This window comes from Mustela nivalis (assembly GCF_964662115.1).
Source record: "Mustela nivalis genome assembly, chromosome: 9".
Classification (NCBI taxonomy): Eukaryota; Metazoa; Chordata; class Mammalia; order Carnivora; family Mustelidae; genus Mustela; species Mustela nivalis.
The window spans coordinates 21,470,747-21,492,929 of NC_139028.1; the positions used below are offsets into that span (position 1 = coordinate 21,470,747).

At 54.7% G+C, this 22,183-nt stretch overlaps 1 protein-coding gene across 2 annotated transcripts in view; it reads right to left on the bottom strand.

Moving 5' to 3' along the window:
* DSCAML1 (DS cell adhesion molecule like 1) overlaps window positions 1-21,964 on the bottom strand; it is a 339,394-nt gene extending 317,430 nt beyond the window's left edge. Inside the window, exons 1-3 of one of the 2 annotated variants that reach the window (XM_082683408.1) lie at window positions 21,762-21,964; window positions 5,926-6,243; window positions 2,431-2,577 (exon numbers count right to left, since the gene is read on the bottom strand). In XM_082683408.1, the coding sequence (XP_082539534.1) occupies window positions 2,431-2,577; window positions 5,926-6,243; window positions 21,762-21,807 (511 nt within the window). In that variant the 5' untranslated portion in view covers window positions 21,808-21,964. Of the gene's footprint in view, window positions 1-2,430; window positions 2,578-5,925; window positions 6,244-20,901; window positions 20,920-21,761 lie in introns of those variants that run through there. The other variant, XM_082683409.1, reaches the window with a different exon arrangement.
* Window positions 21,965-22,183: the final 219 nt, after the last annotated feature.

Here is a 22,183-nt window from a genome sequence, read left to right on the forward strand (position 1 = left end):
GCCGGTGATGTAGTAAAAAGGGATACACCATCATCATCATCACAGCCACAGCTGTCCTAGGTGTAAGGCAGAGTTCAGAATGTTTCCGAACAGATTAACTTCTCGAACCCTATAAAGTAGGTCAGTCATTATCCCCATTTTATTACAGTTGGGGAAACTGAGGCACTGTGGGGCCAGTGACCTGCCCAGCTGGTCAAGCAGTGGGCTGGGTCTCAACCCAGACAGTCTGGTGCCAGGGTTCAGGCGCTTCCTCACTGCACCCACCTCAACCCCACAAAGCCTTCCCTAAAACCCAATGTTGACCTTCTTCCCCTTCCTGAGGTCAAGGCCATCCTTATCTAGAGCACACATTTAAAGCCTTGGAGTCACGCTCTGCTGGACACATTTGTATGGTGCAGGGAGGCAGTTCTGTGTGGGGGGAGTGCACAGGTTGGAGGAAGAGACCCGAGTTCCAGCCCTGGCCCCCTGCTTAATAGATCCATTACCCAGAAGAAGTGACTTAACTCCTGGGAACCTCAGTTTCCTCTTCTCTAAAGTGGAGGGAAAAAATACACGTCCGGATTTTTATAAGGACAAAATGAGATCAAACATGGAAGTTTCTTAGCCACTGCCTGGCATACAGTAAGCACTCTGATAATAATCATTGTTATTTAATACTACTACCAATAATTAATGATATTTTAATGAGTATAACTCTGAGTCCATAAACTCAAGTGTGTAAGAAATACCACATTTATGTTCTGCAAAGTGCCTTCAGTCTGACTCAGTTGGATAAGTGGGACCTTCAGTCTTCATTACTGGGGCTTCCCCCAGGGATGTGCCAAGGCCTGGGATCTCTCCCCACCCGGTTGTCCCTCCCTGCATGATCGCTTTGGGTTTTGGCTGTGCACCTAATGCCTCCTCTGGATGCAGAACACTGGCCCCCATCCCAGACCGCGTGGAGCCTCACACAGCCACCCATTGTGGGGACCAACCGCTTTGCCCAGCTGCACCCACTAAGCAGCCTACAGTCCCATTCCCCATCCCCGGGATTCGTTTGTCTCCCATTTGTTCCTTGTCCTCAGAGGCTCTCTTTCCCAGCCAGGACACCCATCCCAACCTTTCCTATTAGCCTATGGTTTTACAAAAGGCAGGAAGAGCAGCTGTCTTTAAGTAGATCTGGATTCCCGTCCTGCTAGGAGCTCTGAGGCCAGGAGACATAACGGCCTGGCCATCTGCTTGGAACTGAGAAGGAAAAGGTACCAGGGGCAAAACACAAATTAACGTCTCCAGAAGAGTAGCCTGTGGTGTTGGCTATAAATAAGCCAAAGTATGGACTCTTCTAGCTAGGTTGTCGGAACCGTGGAAAGAGCTTTAAAAACACTGATCACAGTTCTCCCCCAGAGATACTGATTTGGGGTCGGTCCCAAGCACCAGTGTTTTTCAAAGAGCTCCCCGGGGACTCAGGGGTGTAGCAGGATTAAGAACCTGGGCTTTACAGGTGTGACGCATTGATGTCTGCCTCCCCCGGCTAACCCGGAAACCTGGCAGCTGGAATCATTCCGTCTCACCAACGATGGGACATTGGGGCTGCACGGGGGCTCTCAGCACCTGGCCAAGTTCCCCTGTTTCACAGAAAGGGAAAACCAAGGTCCTCCGCAGAGAAATGAAGAAAAAACAGGAGAGTCCACACCTGATGCTGGGATGAAGGCAGTCACGTCGGAGCCATGGGGGGAGAAAACCCTCTATTTTGTAGCGAGAGGCCAAGAGGTATTTTGAGGACTCGAGGTCCTCTCTTAAGGTTTCCAGACCTGACCTCCAGTTGTAGGGAAAGGGAACGAGTAACAGAAGGCCAGCTCTAACAAGGCGAGCCTACGACATGGTACCAACCTCATCCCCCAATACCAGGCAAGGGCGAGGCCCACTAGAATCCTAACAGGATCTTCAACCAACTTCAAGAGAAAAAAAAAAGACTCTTGTACACATGAAACTCAGGTCTGGTCCGGTGCTCAAGCTCTAGTCATTCCACGCAGGAACACGGACAACCGCCAGCTCCGGGCTCCCCTCCCCCACTTTGAAGCCCATCACTTTAAAGGGGTTTCCAGCCTTACCTCCCACTGCAAAGAGCAAGGGCAAGCAAAGACCCAGGAGCCAGAAAGATGGGGGTCCCACTCTTTAGGGGGAGTAGGATCCATCCTCTATCTGATGGGACATCGGCACGCCCAGCAGAGGCCCCCAGCACCTGGGTTTCACTGACCGGCACAGACGTACCACATACCAAGACGAAACCAGAGACGCTTTGGGGCCAAAGCGTCACAGAACCCTGAGAATGAATCAGTCACCGGAACCAACCTCAAGAGCTCAGCTCAACAACCAGCTCATCACCTCTGCTCCATCTCTCCCCCCGCCCTGCAGCACCCCTGCCTGCCGCGGCCCCACAGGGCTCCTTACCTGGGATGATGGAGACCGTGTCCTTCTCCCAGGACACAACGCTAACATATTCCTGCACTGAAGAGGGGATGAGGCACTTGAAGACAGCCACGTTGCCACGCATTGACCTTTGATCCTCCACCCGAACGGTGTAGGGTTCCCTGAAAACTGCAGAGAGATGAGGGGGTGAGGAAAGGGGGTGTCACAAGACTGTGACACAGTGGGGGCCCAAGAAGGGAACAGAGAGCCACCTCAGGTCCCTCGGCAGCCCCAGGCCTCCCCCCCCAACACCACCTCCCCCTCCTCCCATTTAACTAGCCCAGACGTTCCTGCCGTGATCTTACTCCTGCCTGAGCAACCTCCTCCCTGCTCCCTCAGAAACGTCCAGTCTCCCCTGCAAGGCCGTGAGTCCAACTTCGAACCTTTGTGATTTCAGTATTTAATAAACCATTGGATTGGAGGGGCCTGGGGTAGCACCTAATTCCAACATTGGGATCGCATCCAGCAAGAGGGTATGTAGGTAACGAGGAAATGTGATAGGATTCCTCTAAGGAAACCACACTTGATTTCCTACATTATTCCTGGGCCGTGGGGCCAACAGCTGGAGCACGGTGACCATCATTTGCCAAAAATAGGAACTGTGACACGTGATTCAACCACAGACTTTTGTGCCACATCAATGTGAAAGGTGGCCTGGGAAAAATATCGTTAACACATGGAACTTTCTAGAAGGGCTTGGTGGTTTATAAGGAGAATGGAAGAGAATATTTAAAACTGTGATTGACTGAAAATGGACAGTCTCCAAAATTCTCTGAAACAAAGTATCCTTATTGTTTCCTCCGATCTCCTGACACTGCCTGCAGCCTGACCCCCAGGCTTGCCCCTGCTTCCAAAATCTAGCTCGCTCTTCCCTGCAGCACATGCAGTGGAGGCCCCCTGCCTCAGTCCCAGGGCTGGTTTCAAGGGGCACAGTCACCTGCCTCCCCCGTCTACAAGTCGGGTCCGGTGGGTGGGCTGGCTGGGCCTTGCAGGTGGGGCCCAGGGGCCATCCTCGGCCTCTGCCTCTGCCTTGTCCTCTCTGCTTGGCCTCTTCTGGGGCTCACTCCATCCTCCCGCCCCTCCTCTGCCAAGCAGCGCTGGTGCATCCAGATCCCCACTGCCTCCCGACCTTGTCCCTCAGCAGGCACCTGGGCAGCGTGCCCTCCTGCTCTCCCGGCCACGGTTGCCAGGGTGATGTTCAGGGCCCCGCGGCCCTCTGGCTGTGCACCTGCAGCCCCTCTGGCTTCATAAAGAGCCGCTTAATTGGCTGTGTCTCTAGTCTGGCCAGCCCTGCCCAGCCTCCTCAGGCCTTTCTTCTTCCCCTGCTTCTGGGTGACGTGCCGGGGAAGAGATACAGCTGGAGGGGGGGCGGGGGGGACAGAGAAAAGGGAGAGGAGAGAAGAGCCGCTTTGCCTGTTCTTCGGGGCAGTGGTCTGGCCTTCCATGGGTGTGAGCGGGGCACAGCCAGGGATGTGAGGGGAGCAGGCAGGAGGCCAAGGGGGAGTAAACACAGGAGGAAAGCAAAGTGAAAGAGTAAAAAAAACTGGGGTTTGGGGGAGCACCCCCTGGAGAGTCCCAGCGAGCCGGCAGAGACCAGAGGTGAGGAACAGGCCAGCAGCCCCTGCCTCCTCCTCTGAGTGCTGCATGACCCTGCTGGTTGGCCTTCAGAGCCTCAGTTTCCTCATCTGTAAAAGGACACAACAATGGTGATAGCAGCGTGTCGAAGGCCTGGCCCAGGGAAGCACCACAGAAAGGTTGCTCACCGTTCCAGTGACACCTCTGACCCACGGGCCATGGGCCCTTGGCCAAGCCATGTACCCTCTCCTCGTCTCAGTCCCTCACTTTTAAGAAACACTTTATGGGATTATTGTGAAAACTGCATCCTAACCCAGTGACAGGCATGTAACAGGAAATAGGATGTTACTTCCTCTTAGCCCAATCCTCCAGGCGCTGGAGGCCAGGGCTACACCAAACGCCGGCCTTGGGCCTCCCAGCTCAGCACCTGGTGGTGTGAGGGGAGCAGAGCGAAGGAACTAGTCCTGAAAAGAAGTTCCACGGGAAGCCCCAGGAGATACCCTGGAGTTGGTCCTGGGTTCCAAGAGCTCACATCTCCCCTCAAAGCAAGCCAACAGGAAGAAGACTAGCTCTTTAATTAAGAGCGTCCGCCCCACTTCACCCCTGTATACACCCATTCCTAGCTACTTGGAACCTCAGAGGCACTCCCAAGGCAGAAGGACCCTGGAAGTCAGAGAACTTGCAGGATCCGTCACTTGGCAGGCGGGTTGGGAGGCCTTCCCCGGAGCCTACTCTTCTCCCCCGACACACTCACCAGGAAAGATGACACCCCAGAGCCCGGCACCATCACAGTGGGCTAGCTAAAATGCTACCCGTCCTCTCCCACCCAAAAAAGCTCTACTAAGGAAACTGTTCTCCAAACTTCAGTGTTTCATTACGATTTAAGGCACACCTTGGAAACGATGACAACACACCAGTGTTTCATGACATCCTCATTAAGAAAAGCTGATCTAAGCCATTCCCTGAACTCCAGACCTAGCCCAGAGAAATGAGCTTTTCTATTTTCTCTAAAGACAAGAGCTGAGATACCCCTACTTCCTGGCCTCTGTCGGCCCTTCCGAAGACCAAAATGCTTCACTGCTCAAATTTTCCGTCATGAATTTTACCTAAATGCCCGTTCTCAGGAGGCAGAGTCTACTCAAAGATCCATCAACAGCGGAATAGATAAATAAACACGGTAGAGTCGAACAATAGAACACCACACAGCCATGACAATGAACGACCCCATTCAACAAGGCACAGCAGCAGGGGCAAATCCCACAAACACAATAGTGTACAGAGGATTCAAGAAAATACCTGCTGTAGGACTCCATTTATATAAAGTACAAAAATAGGCAAACATCTGTATTGTGAGAAGTCAGGACAATGGTTTTCCCCCAGGAGAATGGTGACAGAAAAGACCATGAAGGGGGCTTCTGACGTGCTGATCTTGTGTGTCTTGATCTGGATATTAAAGCTGGTGAAAATTCACCAAGCGATCTACTTATGATATGCACCCTTTTCTTTAGATGTTTCAATAAAAGGGTGTTTAAAAGAAAGAAACTCAACTGGGTGTGTTTTCCTAGAATCGAGCCCTGAAATGAACCCGGGACTGAAAGGAGCACTGTCTCGGTTAACCGTCGCAAGGAGCAATGACTGGGACAGGTACCGGTCTCAGCTTCCCGGAGGAGAAAGTATAGACACAGAGAAGTGTTTTCTTTGACTAAGGCCATGCAGTAAACTGGGAGCTAAGATTCCAAAAGGCTCAAAAACTCTCCCTGAGAGGCGGACTTCTGCAACGCCACCCCCTCAGCAAGGCACCCATGTCTCCCCAGGAGGGGGGCTCTGCCTGTGGCCCATCACCACCCTCCGGACGGAGCCCCCCACCACCACCCCGCAGGGAGCAGGTGGCCGGCCCCTTACCTGCTTTGACGCGGATGTTGGGGCTCCGGATCTTGCCGGCCGCATTCTCCGCGGTGCAGAAGTAGTCATTGTCGTGGATAAAGCTATTGAAGGCGGAGGGGGAGAAGGGGTAGAGCTGCAGCGTCCCGTTGGCGTGGACATGCCGGATGTGCGGCACGTCGTAGATGTCGTCCCCCGTGGCCAGGTACCATCGAAGGGCCGCACTGGGGGAGCCCGCAGCCGGGCAGGGCACTACCACCCCCACGGAGCTGGAAAAGGTCACCTGCTGCAAGGAGTCATTTACAAAGTAGAGGCTGGTGCCAACATCTTCAGGGCGAGCTGCGGGAAAGGGGAGAGGACGGGCTGATTATCCGCGTTTTGGTAATAACCTCCCAGGCCCCTGAGGCGTGCGCCCACCCCCATTCATGTTTCAAACACCAGTCACCCAGGAAGCATCCCCTAAGTGCCAACTACACCCCAGCCACTGGCATGGTAGATAGGAGACAGTTCCTGTCCCACAGAAGCTTCCAGCCTCGCAGGAGAGTGGCAAAAGGTAAAGACATCCCCTTTTCCATGCCAAGCCAAGCCAAGCCCACGGAGAAGAGATTGGCCATCGCTCTTCTAGGTCAAAGGGTCCGAAGCCATGATCCACTATTGGCCTCCACTGTTGACATTAGGAGAGACGCTGAAATTGCTTGGATCATAAGCCTTTATTGAGCACCTGCTACACAGCAGGCAGGTTCACACCATGACCTCCATTCATCCACACAACCCTGAGAAGAGCTGGCATCACCTCTCTTTTTTTTTAATCATCCCCTTCTATAGGCTGAGAGTAGTTAGGTGACATGCCAGAGATCGCACAGGTAATAAGCTACAGAACAGACATTTGAACCCAGGGGCGCCTGGGTGGCTCAGTGGGTTAAGCCTCTGCCTTCGGCTCAGGTCATGATCCTGGGGCCCTGGGATCGAGCCTTGCATCAGGCTCTCTGCTCAGCGGGGAGCCTGCTTCCCTTCCTCTCTTTCTGCCTGCCTCTCTGCCTACTCGTGACCTCTGTCTGCCAAATAAATAAATTTTTAAAATCTTGAAAAAAAAAAATGTGAACCCATCCCTCTTAGGGAGGGTCTTCGTGCACTTCCTATCACACACAGGGAAAAGGCGAAGGATCTCGGGACGGTGCTGTTAAGAGGAAGGGGGATGCTTGCTTGGGGCAGAGAAAAGGACAGGAGATGCTGAGAGGGTCTCCCATCATGGAGGCCGTTCTGGGAAAGGCCGAGCCCCCGAGGGCCGAATGAGGACCAGCGCTCCGGTGGGTGGATAAGATCTGGGCAGGAAGCAAGAGGCCCACCCAGGTTCTCAACCTGGCCCCGAAATGGACCAACTGTGGTGACACTTCCCTCTCTGATCCTCCGCTCCTTCGCTTATAAAATGCTGGGGGTGGCGGGGGGGGGTGCGGTGGATGGGGCTGCAAAGACCTCATGCATCTGACTGTCTGACGGGTTCCCATTACAGCGCCCCATCACGCGGGAGAACTTGCTCAGCCCGCAGCCGCCTGATGGGGGCAGGGCCACCTGACCCTGAGGACAGCTGTCTGCAGCCCTCACGCTGGCATGTGGCCTCCATCTCTCCCGCCTGATGGCCCACAGCCCTGAATAGTGGAATCCAATCCTTCCTCCCTGCTAAGGAGCCACCTTAACAAGGGCCACCTTGGAACAACGAGTGGGGACAGCCCTGGAGAAGAGAGGGCCCAGTCCCAGGTCTCCAGCTGCAAGCCCCTCCCCTGAGGTCTCTAGCTGCAAGCCCCTCCCCTGTACCCGGAAGACCAAGGAGCAAACAGACCACTCCGCTGCTTACTTAAAGAACGTTGCAGGGGACCCAACTTGACCTCAATTTCCACAACTTTATGAGGAGGAGGAGGGCCTGCATCCAGACTGTATTAATATTCTTGGCTTAACTCTGAGCCGAGCCTCCAGGGGGAATATACCGGGCAGCTCGTTGAGGGAGGCGATTAAGCCTCATTGGTCAGAGCAATTCACATCATCTCATAAAGAGCTCCGATGAAGCCATTAGCAGCAGTGCTGGAAAACACACTCGTGGGCTCCTTGCTGGGGTGTTGGGGCATCCTCCCGACAGCAAAGGGATTTGCTGTCCCCTCCAGACACCGCACCCCTAGCGGCTGCAAGGCCCTCGGGGAGGCCGTGGTCTAACCTTTCCCTCCTCCTCCTCACACTGCCTCCCCTGGCGAAAGCCCCACTGTTGGTGGGTGAGGGGACCCACAGAAGCTCAGAAACATGCCTCACCCCCAGTGGCTAGGGTACTGTCCAAGATCATGCAATCACAGCATTGCACAGGTCCGCAAAGAAGGCTTAGAAAGACTTCCCTTAGCACCCAAATTTGCCAGGCTCCCTTTCCACGGGCCTGCTCACTTTCTGGGAGATCTCCTTAGCGAGATTCCTTCAACAAGCATCTGAGAAGCATCTTCTACAGGCCAGGCACTGTCGTAAGCACTCGACTGATGGGGCTTCTCTCAACATTCCAACAATCCTGTGTGGTAGGTACTGCTGTGTCATCCCAGGCTACGCATGAGGGAGGTATGGCCCTGGGAAATCAAAGCAACTTACCCAAGACCACACAGCCGCTGAGTGAGGGCTCTGGGATGCAGACACGGGAAATCTGAGCCCCAAGTCTGTCTTCTGTACAAGTAGATGATTGCAATAATAAAAAGGTGGATTTCACCTTCCTCAAACACCACCTGCAACCAACATCCACATTTGGATGGCCAAGTACAAGATTAATACACCTGCACGCATAGATACACACACACTCCTTATGGGAGGGGCCACCGTTGAAGTCGACATTTCAGACAATGCTTAGCCTGTGGGAGCAGGGACATCACTCTGGGGTTCTGGATGCTTCCTCAGACAACCTAGTTAATCAGACACTCTCCGTGGCAGCTTTATGGATTAGGGGAGCCAAAATCCATCACGGGACAGAAGGACTCTACATTGTGCCTGAAAAATGGACTTGGGAAGCTGAGAAAGGTTCCTGACAGAGAGGAATTCTAGAATTATCGGATTCAAGAACAGGGTAAGAAAATGTTTATGCTATAGCCCTCAGTAATAATAACGCCGTCAGCAATTAGAACCACCACCACAGCTTTCGCTGTTAACTGTAGGTCAGGCTCAGAGCTAGACCCATTACAGATATTATCTCACTTAATCTTCATGGCTCCCTAGGGGATGGTATTAATGTTATTTTGACCTCACGGATAAGGAAATTAAGACTCAAAGTTAACTATCTTCTCCAAAGAAATACGGTGTCCATGCCGGAGCTGGGACTGGAGCCTAGCCAGCGTGCCCTTACTTGAGGGCCCAGGGACAGAGCTGCTCTATTGTGTGAACCACACTGAAGACAAACCACAGAATCTGGTTTCCCAGGCTGGGTACCTCTCCCTATCCTTCCCTTCATCTCAACTCCACCCCTAACACAGTCCTAGTTTCCAGCTCTCCCTGCTGGAAATCTGCACCACGCGCCCCGCCTGCGAGCCTGCCCCTTTCCCCAGACCCCCTCTGCTCCCACCAGGAGCCCCAGTCGCAATGAGAGCAGCCTTCCTGCACTCTGAGCCTTGGATCCTGCCAGAGCCAAGGACACGGGGTTCTCAACAACTACAAATGGGTAGATTTAATTGATGAATGGACTGGGACTGTCCAGCCACCTGTCAGGGCTGATGAAACGGCAGATTGATAGCAAAAGGTGAGTAGCCTCATATTTCTCTCACCTCGGGATGTGAGCTGCTGTCTTCTGAGTCTGGGGGAGCAGGGGAGGATGAGACAAACCATTCATTTCTGCTTAGGGCTCTGACAGTGCATTGCCATTATGAAACATCACCCTCAGGTGTAAAACAATAGCGTCCCGCACTTACCGCAGGCTCATACTTTACCACCACAAGGCACCTGTCAGCCCAGAATGCAGACGCCCTCTAATAAACATTAATTTAGCCTCATCCCACCTGCCAGGTGATAGGCATGAACAAATCTATAAAAGGGAAACTGAGGCACTGACCACCCAGTAGCCCAAATCTCTGCCTCGTGCCAAGAGGAAGGTTGTTGGCCCAAGGGGCACCCGTGAGTGGCCGCAGCAGCCATGCATCACCCAGCCATGAAAGGGGGAGTAGCGAGGGCCTCACTCCAGCCTTTATGGGGGTAGGGGTTCCCCTCCTTCTCAGGTCCCTGTTTGAACCTTCAGAGCAGGGACAAAGCTTCAGCAAGCTCTCAGAGCAGCACAGAAGTGGGGTACAATTGACAGAGCCCTGGTAGGCGTCTGGTGAACTGCTTTCTCTCCCGGAGCTCACCCCGGACCTGCTGTGTGACCTCAGGCAAGCCACCAGCCTTTCTAAGCCTCCATGTCCTCAGTCAAAAAGACAGGGACTGCACCATCTTACCTGCCCTCCAGGACTGCAAAGCAGGGAAAAGAAAATGTGGAAGAATTTGGTTCCCCACAGAGAGGATGTGTGACTAAGAGGGACAGGACTGCTATTTGCATGCCCATGACCTCCAAGCGGTCCAGGGTGCCCACGGTTCCTGCAAAAGTAACCAGGGCACAGCACCACTCTGCAAACCTGCAGAACTCAAGACCCTCTTCCACTCAGCTGACTCCCGCACCCTTCCAGACTCCCTTCCCCAGGTCCCTTTGGGCGCCGAGGGACCGGAAAAGTCCTATTCTTTCCGGGGATGTTTAGGGAGCACCAGACACATGCCCAGCAGAACCACAGCCATGGGTGGGAGACACCACCTTCCAGGAGCTGGTAAAGGAGATGGCCTTTAAAGGAGAATAGGGATGGTTAGCCCCGAGCCCTGGGGGATGTGCATGGAAAGTACCAGTTCTGAGATGCCCTCTTGAGGGGATATGCAAGTTAGTCTGCAGCTAGAGGACAGGGCTGGGCATGGGAGAGCTCCAGCTGAGCCTGGAAGGAAGATCTAAACAAGGGCACTCCCAACAGAGAGACCAGCCTGAACAAGGCCTCTGTGGCAGCCAGTAGACCGCATGTTTGGGGGACCCCACAGAAACCTTCCAGGCGGGAGTGCCAGCTGGGCTTGGGGAGAAGAGGCAGAAACAGCTGGATTGGCATGTTGGCCCCTCTGCGGTAGAAGGCAACGGCAGTGCAGTTTGCAGGCTTGGTAACTGGGTTCCGGCAGGTTCTTGTGCCTAACCCTGGGCCTAACTTCATCTTGACCTTATACTTATTTCCCTGAAGGCTTGGTGGCTTAGCTAACGGTACAAGTTCTCCAAAGAGAGTAGACTCACATTGATTGAGCCCCCGCTACATGCCTGGCACTGGGCTTGCTTGCATGCTTCCAGAACATTCTCTCACTTAACCCTCACACAAAGGTCTAAGGTGGTCCTGTTAGTCTCATTTTATCAGTAAAGAAAAAGAGGCTCATGGGGAGATTGTACAGCTCGAAGGAGGAGGAGCCATCCTTCAGTCAAGGTCCATCGGGTCCCCAGCCTGAGTGTTTTCTGTCTAAATGCTGGAGAGTTCAAAGTTTGGGGCCTTAGGAGGGCCTCCGACTTCTTCTCTGGAAGCCAGTCCCAGTTTGGAAACCATGCCCTCACACAGGAAACTCCTACCTCCCCCTCAAATCTCAGCGGCTCCCCCCACCGCCCCCCTGCCCAGCTCTTTCCTCTCTGCAGACAGAAGCAGGCATATTTACAGAGAGAAAGAGAGGAGGGGGGAACACTTCATAAATAAAGAGAGAGACATTCAGATCAACAGCAAAGCTTCTTCTGGTCAAAGGGGGAAATGGATTTTTAATAGAAAATGGAAGTTATGGGCTTGGATGTGATGTGACAGACGCCCAGACTTAAACCCATTTAATCTTCTCTGCCGTTTAACGTGGAACACCGCCCCGATGCCGTGTTTCAGAAAACAGGCTCCAAATCGCTGGGAGATTAGAAGCGTAGAAATAGCAGCGCAATATTTTTAAACCAGAAATCGCCCCGAGGCATTTGGGCTGCCCCCAGGGTCACCACAGAAACCTAAATATCCATCACATCAACTCCAGCGCTAGCCCTCCCGCCGTCTGGCCATCCGGATTAGCTGGGCAAAGGGAACTTGACACCCTGTGTATTGGACACCCATGGGCCCACACCCTGCTGGCCTGGGCTGGGCTGGGGGTGTCTGGCCCACTGGGGCTTCCTCCCAGGTGGACACTGAAGTACCCCCATGTCATCATCCCTAGTCATCACCAATGACAACCCAAGGGAACTGAAATATTAACACCTCGCCGCCTCCACTGGGAGAAGTGAGTCATTTTGTTCTCTTCCTTTACAATATTTACTCATCTCATTCACTGGACTTTTCAACCAGGAGCATTTGTCAGGGCTGGACCTGCAACCCGCCCCCCAGAGATGGGCAAGAGCCAGCAAGGGGGTGTCCATGCCTGCACATAGCAAGTGGGTCCCAGGGCCACAAGGGCAGGGGAAGCAGGCAGGACTGTGAGCTCCCATCCCCATCACCACTCTATCCCCTGGGCCTCCCGGCTCCCGGCACTTTGCACAGTGGTTCAAGGCCAAGACTCTGGAGCCAGGCTCCCTGGGTTTGATCCAGGCTCTGTCACTTTTAAGCAAGATAACCTCACCTCTGCGTGCCTTAGTTTCCCCATCCATCAAATGGGGGTGACCTCAAGGATTGTTAGGTTGGATGCATTCATGTAAAGGACATTTTCTGGAATCTGAGTGCCTAGCAACACGTATGTATTTGTTGCTATTATTAGGAATATTATCTTAACAGGCAAGCGGTTATTTGTGGAGCAAATATCCCACCGCAAATACTTACCTCTCACCTACCGCACTAGCGACAGCTACTAAAGACAGTTCTCGGACGTCATGATGTATGATCAGCTGGAGGGCTGGTTAAAAATGCAGATCCTTACCTAACAGGTTCACGGAGGGCCTGGAAACTATTTCTGATGCATGTGGTCCTCTGTCTACAAGTCAGAGTAACGCTCCCTAGAGAGAAGAAGATTGGCCACCCCAGACTTCCATATCACCTTTTCCAACAATAGCCCGTTTTCAAGGGCTTAGAGGACGGGGGCCTTAGCACCATGTTAATTAACTTAATTCGGTGATGGAGTTAATAAAATAATAGTGGTGTGATCAATAGCAACAAAACATTGCGATGGCCGCATGCTGCTGCCCCCAGGCCTCACACAGAGTTTTGTTTTTTTTTTATGCGGATCTGGCCTGGTGAGTTTCTGGGGTTAATTTGCCAAGTTCATTACCACGCTGCATTTGCATACAAAGGTTTTCACACAAGATAGATTATTTGCCCTCACTCTGTTTGTATCCCACAGTTGGAAAAACTGGGTCCAGAGGGAATCCACCAATGGGACCTCAGCACAACCGGGTCAGGACCCAGGAGACAGGGTCTGGTTCCTTCATCAGAAAACCTGCTTCCTGTTCACCTTTGAGACATCCTGAGGCTAGACCCTGGGGAGGAGAAGGGCCAGTCTCCCCAGAGGGTGTCAGAGCATTTACAGGCCCTCTGAGTTGGAACTTGCCCCAGGGCAAGACTGAGCAGCCCAGACCAAGTCCCATGCTTCCCCCAAACCTAGCACATCTGCCCCACCGCTTACCATCACCATTTCTCTGTAACATTATCTTGTGCCAAGCACTGTGAGCAGCCCTTGCCTGGCACTACAGTCAATTTAACCCCTACAACCACCTCTAAGGTAGCTACTGCCCAGACCCCATTTTACAGATAAGGAAACAGGAGGTTAGTTGGTGGAATGAACCTGGGTGTTATACGCATATGAGGAATCAGTCAATTCTACCTCTGAAACTGAAAGAAACAAAAGAAGGAAGGAAGGAGAGAAGAAAAGAAAACGATATTAGGTCAAGTAATCTCGGTGTGTTCACACACTAGCCATAGCTGCATTTCTCAATGAGCACATCACATTCTGGACTCAGACTGTCTCCAGGGTGTGCACACACCATGACGGGGGTTTTTCTGGTGAAGGAGAGAAGTTCGGGGTATGACATTTCTTATGTACTTGGGACTGTCCCAGTCTTCCAACATCTCATCCCTGGGACACCCTCCCACAGTTGAACGCCAGCAACCCCTACCCTAGTCCTGGAGGTGACCAGAAAGTCTCCGTCTGCAAATCCCCCTAGGGAAGCAGTCCTATCCCGATGAGGAGGATGGCTCCAAATGCCCAAGTCCTCCACCTCCCCAAAACCCAGAGGGATTTTTTGGTTTTGTTTTTAACAATTCTCAGCATAAACATAGTTCCTATAACTGGCAACCAGAAACCTGTAAGACCCAGTAAAGATCAGTCATCCTTCCACCTACAAGGCCCCTCACCACCGGCTCCAGGAGTTATGAGCCAACAGCTGACAGCCGAACAGACTCTTTAATCTCCTAGCCCCTGGCCGACAGGCCCTGGGAGGAGAAGGCCCCTCACCGCCAGAAGGTCTTTCTAGGGAGGCGGCTCAGACAGCACAGTTGTCCCTAGAGAGTCCTTGATTTAGATTGTTAACGCTTGAGGGACTTAAGAGATTATTTTGTCCAATCTCCTTCATTTACAGATGGGGAGCCTGAGGCCCAGAGGGGCACTGGAATTCACCCCAGGTACACAGCTTGCCAGTCCCCACTCAGTCTCTACTGCTCTTAGAATTCTGGCCACCCTGCCTGTAGAGCCCAACAAAGCAGGAATGGCGGGGGGGGGGGGGGCACTCGTGGGGAAAGGCCAAGACATTAATGGGGGAGCAGGAGAGCAAGCAGGGGAGCTGGGTGCCTGCAGAAGTGGCCTCCGTGACAGACATCTGTCTGCAGATGGTCACAGCATTGTCAAGCGGAAGAGGGCTTCACCGGTATCCCTTGGCCTAAAAGGCAGAACCAGGGCCCAGGAGCAGAAGGCCCAAGACCTAGACTGCTTGGTGGATTCGGAGGATGAGCTCTGTGATAGTCAGAACTGTGTGGCCAGAACAGGCTGCCTTCAGAGGAAGGTGTTTTCTGTGCCCGGAAGCGCCAGAGCAGAAGAATGAGGGGACAGCTTGTGTCCTCAAAGGTGCCTTCCAACCTGGAGGACTTCTACCCGTGACAGTCATCAGATCTCTCCCTCACACCCCAAAAACAGGTCCCGAGACCTGAGACCCATAGACCCCATGGCTCAGGGGGGCCATCCCAGAAGCAAAGTGATCACAACCCTGACTCGGCCACGTTCTCAGGGTCTCGATTCTGGTGCTGGCTGTTACCTCAGATGAGGTCACACAGGTAGGACTTGCTCTTCCCAAAAGGGACTGGGGATTCCCAGCAATGAGAATCACCTTTGCAGACTATGTCCAGAGGACTATGGGATAACCCCGCATCCTTGGACCTGGGGAGCCAGCAGAGGTAGGCGCCCCCCCCCCCGCCACCGCCCCCTGGGGCCACAGGGGCAACTACAGGCCAAGTCAGCTCCAAGAGGACAACTGCCAGCCTGTCTGGACCTCATCTGCTGTTGCCCACGTTGCTATACATGCGGGGCCCAGGAGCAGGGAGACAGCCACACACAGCTGGGAGACTTTGGTTGTTCCTGTCTGATGAAGTGACAGTAATTATATCTCACATTTCAGCAAAGGATTTATAAGGCTAGAAGGGTTTTACTGTGGTTTTTACATGTGTGTTCACAGGTTGCCCTGTTTGGTTTACAACGCGTTGTCACACGACGCACAATGATAGGCCCCTTATCCTTCTTGCACACACATAATAGCAGGTGCCCCGTGGAACAGTCAGGGTCCCGTTATTTCCCCCACTTTACAGATGATGAAATAGAGGTATAGGAACTCTTAGGTAACTTGCTGAAATCAGGCTGAGCTTTGCCATGTGGGCCCACAACCTTCTTTCCAACACATACACATACACGCACACGCATAATGGATATGCAACCCCATCATTTGAATAACCCTGTTCCTAATGAAGATGGTGGTGACCTTGGAAACTGTCACTGTAGGCATGAGGGAGAGCAAGGGCATGGGGGAGGTGGGTCTGAACGGATGGGGGGAGTAGCAGCTGGATGGCAGGGGTGGTACCCTGAGGCTAATGCAGCACAGAACAAACATCTGTTAAGCAGGGCACACAGGCTGTTGTGCCCCCAAGCCACTCTGGCAGTCGTGGACCCAGAGACCACACGCTGACATGGGCAGCACTTGACCTCTGGGTCCTATGTTGCTTCACTCTGGCTGACTGGGTCATAATGGGAGAAGTGGTTCCAGGGACCCCCAAGGTCATGGGCTACCAGGGGTGTTCTCTATACACAAAACTACCTGCAAAAAAGCAAGGCTCATCCTAGCAGAGAGAGACACAGAAATCTATCCAGCTACAAGGGATGGGGCTCACCCTGCATAGCCCATTTATACAGGTGTCATGGCATTAAATCCAAGATAGTGCTTATTCTGTCCAACTATGGTAGAGATTCACAACCAAGCCTGGCCTTCCTTTGGCAGGTGTGCAACTAGCCTCTGCCTCCCCCTCATAGCCAGGTCCAGAGCCAACCTTTGCCCTCATCTCTTTTCCACTGGTGGCTTAGCTATAGCTGGGGAAAGGGAGTGTGTTGGGTTTCCCAGGGACACAGCTATCTCGCTGAGAATGGGTCCTGCAGGTTCCCGGGTGAGGTGGCAGAAGGAAGCAGCGATGTCCCCTGTCCCTGCCACCCCACAGTCTTACTGCTATAGGTCTAAGTCAGTTGGTTTGGCCAAAACTGCAGCTGATTGATTCAACTACTCAGGACAGGACTTGATGATCTATTCAGAGGTAAGGGCAGAGGGAGGAAGGTGGGAGCAGTGCAGGAAAAAAGAAGAGGTCTAGCATTTATTGAGTACCAACTACATTCTCACTACCTTATGTGTGCTATTGCCCTTAACCCCAATTAATAGCTGGAGAAAGGCTCAGAGAGACCCAAAGTCACGTATCTAGTAAGTGCAGAGCTGGGATATGAATGGAGGGTTTGCTTTGACTCTGAATTTCCACACCAGCGAGTTGCCACCTTTTTTCTCTTTACAACCCCAATATATAAAAGGCTCGGATTGAAAGAACTAGGCATGGAGCGACTTGAAGCTCTGCCTGCTGACCCTCCCCTCTCTACCTCCAGCCCTCCCCCAGGCTCTACCCATGCCAGGGCCCTCCTGGATCATTAGATATGCAGAAGAAAAAAAAAAAAAAAAAAAAACCTCTGGAAGGCCTTGGAGCCGCACCTGCCAGGGCAGGATTTGCTCCTGCCCCGGAAATGCAGACAAAACCATTCTGGAAGCCACATTCCCACTGCAGGCGTCCCAGCTGGCTCCCTGGGAAGGAGGAGCATTCCAGCTGCCCTGAATGTTTGCTCCCCAAGCAGTACTCCACAACTTCCCTCTGCGACCACCGTGCCCGCCTTCCCAATGAAGCGGCCTTAGCAATGTTAGAATAAGCAGCCCAGGGGCCCTGCCCTCATCTCTCAGAGACCACAACCCCCCTCCAGAGCTGGAAGTGCCATCATACCTCTCCTATCAGTTGCTGCTTCTCCCACTACTGACCACAGCCCCAAGCACCCAGCTTCCTCCACTCTGAGGGCACATGCCCCAGAAATCTAGGGTTAGCCCTGGATCCCCATTGCCCGAGTGCCCCCACTCTTCAACCCTCTTCATCCTGCAGCACAAGAGGGACAACCCACACCCCAGGCTTGTCTGCCTTAGGGTGTCTTGGCCCATCACCACTCATCTTAGACCAACAGCAAGCTCCAGGCTGCCTTAGCAGGTGAGCTCATCCCTGAGCCCCCGTAGGCCTCAAGCTCAGAGGCAGGAGAGAAGCACTACCCAAAACACCAGTCCTTCTTCCTGCTCCTGCCCCACCCCCATGCCACGCCAGGAAAAAGTGCCTGAGGAGAGGCTGCTAGCACAGAGAGGGCCAGGCTCTTGGCCTGGCTAGGTCAGCATGCAAATCTGTATGCAAATCATATGCAAATCTAGGGCCTGCCCTTGGGTTCCTGGCACTCTGCCATCTCTGCTGCCTGTGGCTCACCCCATTCAGGCACCTGGGTCCTGGCCAGATCTACCGGGCCAGGGGCTGAGAAAGCACTTTGGGAGCAGGGGGCTCTGCCTCTTGACTGCTTCAAATGTCTCCAAGAAACACCTCTTCAAGATCATGTGGGAGGTAAGAATCTCTCAGCCTGGTATCCCCACCCCTGAAAAAAAGCTCTCTGAACATCACCCTCCCCTTTAATTCAACCACAAATAAAATCCACCTTCCCCAGGCTGATTAGGGGACGGAGCAAGGGACAGAGATGGAGTTCCTGAAGACACCGAGACGACAAGCGGGGCTTGAGGTCTGCACCCCTCTATCGAAGGCCAGCGGTCCTAGAGGTGCTCTAGGGCAGACTACCACCCTGCGTCTGAGGGCTCCCAGGCTCTTTGGGGGGCTTGTTTAGCAAAGCTCTGCTGGGCCAAACGGCCCTTTCCTTGCCCACCTCCTCCCGGTTCCTCAATCTAAGAAAAACAAGCCTCTCCAGCCGGTCTCCGGGGATCTGCTCAACTTAACCGCTGCCTTTGGGTCAACTGCTTACTTGCTTTTTGTTTCTAATTGAGCTCCCCATTCTGCTGCCGAGATATATTAAAGGCAGCTGACTTTGATGCCCAGAAACACGAAGCATCTGATAGGTCTGTCGGGCATGATGGCAATTCCATTCTCCGGCATGTTTTTCCAGCAACCGGGGCCTCTCTGCCCAGCCGCCCCCTCCTCGGGCTCACGGGGCCTTCACCTGCTTCCCCGAAGTTGTGTCTGCTGTTTCAAGATTTTCAAAACACCTTCCCCCAGCGTCTCCCCACACAACCCCCTCCCCACTTCTAATTAGACACCGAACAGAGTGTTAGAGATTTTCTTAATGGCTTGACGAAGCCTTTTAATTCGGTCTTCTCAAGAGAGAAGAACCATGAGTCCCCGTCCGAGAGGCTGGGGTGGGAAATGGGAAAAAAAAAAAAAAAATCAATGCAACCCATTATTTTGGCTTTTAGAAAACGGGAATTTTAGTGCCGGGGAAGCTTGTTCTTTTACACAGTAAAAATGCAAATGTAGGCAACACAGATGCTGGCCCGCTGGATGGAACAACGGAGAGCGCCTCACTGGGGTTCATCTGGCTGCCCGAACCCGGATTTGTTTTGACTATAATAAGGCAGCTATTGGAGACTCAATAACCGATTATTAAAACACCTTCCCGGTTCAGTTCTGGGGAATCGGTCTGAGCTCAGGCTTCATCAAAAAAAGGTATTTCGAGAGGAATGGAAATAACAGAAGCTTAAAACACATTCAATAACCGCTTAATTCCATCCAGAGGACGCTCTATCCCATCTTGTTTTCTCTCTCTCTCTCTCTCTCTCTCCCTCCTCCCGCTCCTCACAGATGGACATACAAATTATTGCAAGAGGATATTGTTTTCTGTAACAGGCTCGAACACTCACATTTACATTTTCCTTGGTGCCGTGGGGGTGACTGGCAAGGAGAGAGAAAATACACCAAACCCCATCGTCCCTGCGCTGCCCGCACCCCATCTCTCCCAGCCGCCTCTCTATCGGCCCCCCACCGCCGCGCCACTCCAAGCAGAACAAGCCCCGGGGACCAGCCTGGCACCTAAGACCCAATTAAGGCACGAAGGAAAAGAAAGGCCTGTCTGGCGAGTAGCCCTGGCGCCCGACACAGATGCTGGAGCCTCCGGATGGCAGGGCTGCAAAGGCCACCACGGATCCAGCTCACCTGACACCTCCAGCCTCCCCTCGGGGCCCAGGGCCAGTGGCAACTTCCTTCTCAAGTTGGGAAGGGTTTTTGCTCCTCAGCCTGTCCTGTGGCCTTCTGGGCCTTTCTCCACCTATCCCCCCAACCCCCATCTGCTTCCTCCCTATCAAATAGCTGAGACTTAATTTATTAATGCCAGGCTTCTGGAAGGGGGAGGGCTGCGTCCTTCAGGTGCTTGCTAAGGGACAGCCACTCCTAGGGAATGGGCTACTCTGAAGGAAGTGGGGGGCTGTGGGGAGTGCAAGGTTGAGGACAAAGCTGGGCAAGAGTGTGCAGGAGCTCCATCCCGTGCTTTCTCGCCTGACAAAATGGAAAGGGGGTAGGGGGGGCGGAGCGAGAACTAGCGAGAGAGAAAGCTGCCGCTCCTCACCTTATGTATTTTTAATATTAATGTAATTAAAGCTGCAAGCCGAGCCAGCCTGCGGGGGCGGAGGGAGGCAGGAAGAGCCTGGGGAGAGGGAGACTGGGGTTTAGTGCGGGGTAGTTTTGAACCGGAGACGGGCTTCTTGCTCCGCTAAAGTGGGAGGAGAGGGTGCTGAGCAGGGGACAAGGGGTTAACCAACCTAGACCAGCCTTGGCCTATCACCCAGTGGGCCCCATCGGGCCTCAGAAACTCAACTACTTTGTCCAGGCCACCTCTCGCCCCGCACCCCGATCTCTAGGCAAACCCCAGCAGTATCTTGGCCTTCAGTCTGGCCTTAACCAGGCGGTATTTACAAATAAAATAAGGGTGACCCTCCCCCCGCCCCAGCCCGCCCCCAAGCTGGGAGATACTGCAGTCAGCTCTGGCAGGTTGCAGACTCCAGACCCCTGAGGGCCTCCTCAAGGGAAAAACGAGACCCCTCCGGACCGCCAACCCTCCACTGGATTGCCCTTCCCCCATCGCCTAGGGGTCGAGAGCTGGAGCTCAGTCAGGGCCACGGGCGGGGCAAGGTGGGGGGGAAGAAGCCGCCCCCAGGGCGCGAAGGAGAAAAGTTAGAGGGCTGAACAGGTAAAGCTGAGCTGGCACCAGAGCGTGAGTGCTCCGCTGCGCAAGGGCGCGGAGTTCGGCCGCCTCATCTCCCGCCATCTGCGCGCCCCAGGGCACGTCCTCTGTGATAGCCTGGAAGCCCGAAAGCCAGCGACAGCCTGGTCCCGACTCAGTGCCCAGGTGACTCTGGTCGTAAATGTCTGTCCCCTTCCAACCCCCAGTCCCGGCTACCTCGAGGATCAGGTGCGTGGCGCCCCAGCAGCAGGTCTGGACATGCCGGACACCTGGACCCACCCCTAGCAACGCCTTCTCTCCAGGGAAAGCGACACGCCTCCCCCCACAAACTGAAGACTATCCCCATGTCCAGCTGACCCGGCGCTGAAGCGGAGTCTCGCACCTTGGGGCGCGCTGCCCGAGGTGGCCCCGGGGCGGCACAGCCAAGCCGGGGCTAGTGCCCGGGGCAGGGGGTGAGACAGGGTTGGGGGCAAGGCGACCTCTGGGTCTGGAGAACAAACTTGCCATTCGAGGGACCCCAGCTCTCGGAAGCCCCCGCTCTCCCCGCCCCGCATCCAGCCAAGGCGCGGGTGAGCGCCATGCGGTGCGGCGCAGGGGGTCCGAGGCGGCGGAGGAGCGCAGGGCGGCGGAGGAGGAGTACGCCTCGGAGTCCGAGGCCCGAATATACGAGGACTCCGGGGAGAACAGTCACGGCCTGAGGACCCCGCCACTCGGAGGGCACCCCGGGGTCCCAGCGCCACCAAGCCGCAGGAAGCGGGCAAGGGGCTGGGGGAAGGGTCCGGGGCAGAGCTGCGGCCCAGCCGGGGGCGGGGAGACGAGGGGTTCCTCCACCACCACCCCTGCGGGCGCGCCCCAAAACGGCAGGCGCGGGTGACCGGCCGAGCGGTCCAGGGCACACTCTCACCTGACCTCTCTGCGAGTGCCCGCCCCGCCCCCGCTGCGCCCCACCCGGCCCCAGGACCGACCGAGGTCTGTCCCTCCGGCACCTGGAGCCCGCCGGGCACCCCGCCTCGCCGCTCCCCGCGCGCGCCCCGGCTCCGCCGCCCCCGCCGCCCTGCCGCCCGCGCGGGTCTCACCTTTGTGTAAAGAGTCCAGGAGCAGGAGGAAAGTTACCAGCCACATGCCATAAAGAGGCCCTATTCTCCGGGGAGGTGGTCCTGTGGCCGGCCGTGCGGCAGCGCCTCTCCCCCGCTCAGCGCGCTCCCAGCCGCCCGCACTCCGCGCCCCGCTCTTTCTGCTCCTCAGCCCAGCGCTCGGCGGCGGCGGCTCCTCCCTCCTCGGCTCCCTGGCTCCTGTCATCCGCGGGGCTGGGCTAGGCGGCCGCTCTCCCCGCCCCCCCGCGGCACCCCGGGTGCCGAGCGCCAGCGCGAGCCCGGAGCCCAGCCGGCCCCCAGCCCCACGAGCCCAGGGACAGGGCCGGGGGTTCGGACCATCCGGCCGTGGCCTTGGGTTCGCCGTCCAAAAAGCGAGGGGTCCCTGCCGCCCGCCGTTTCGGAGC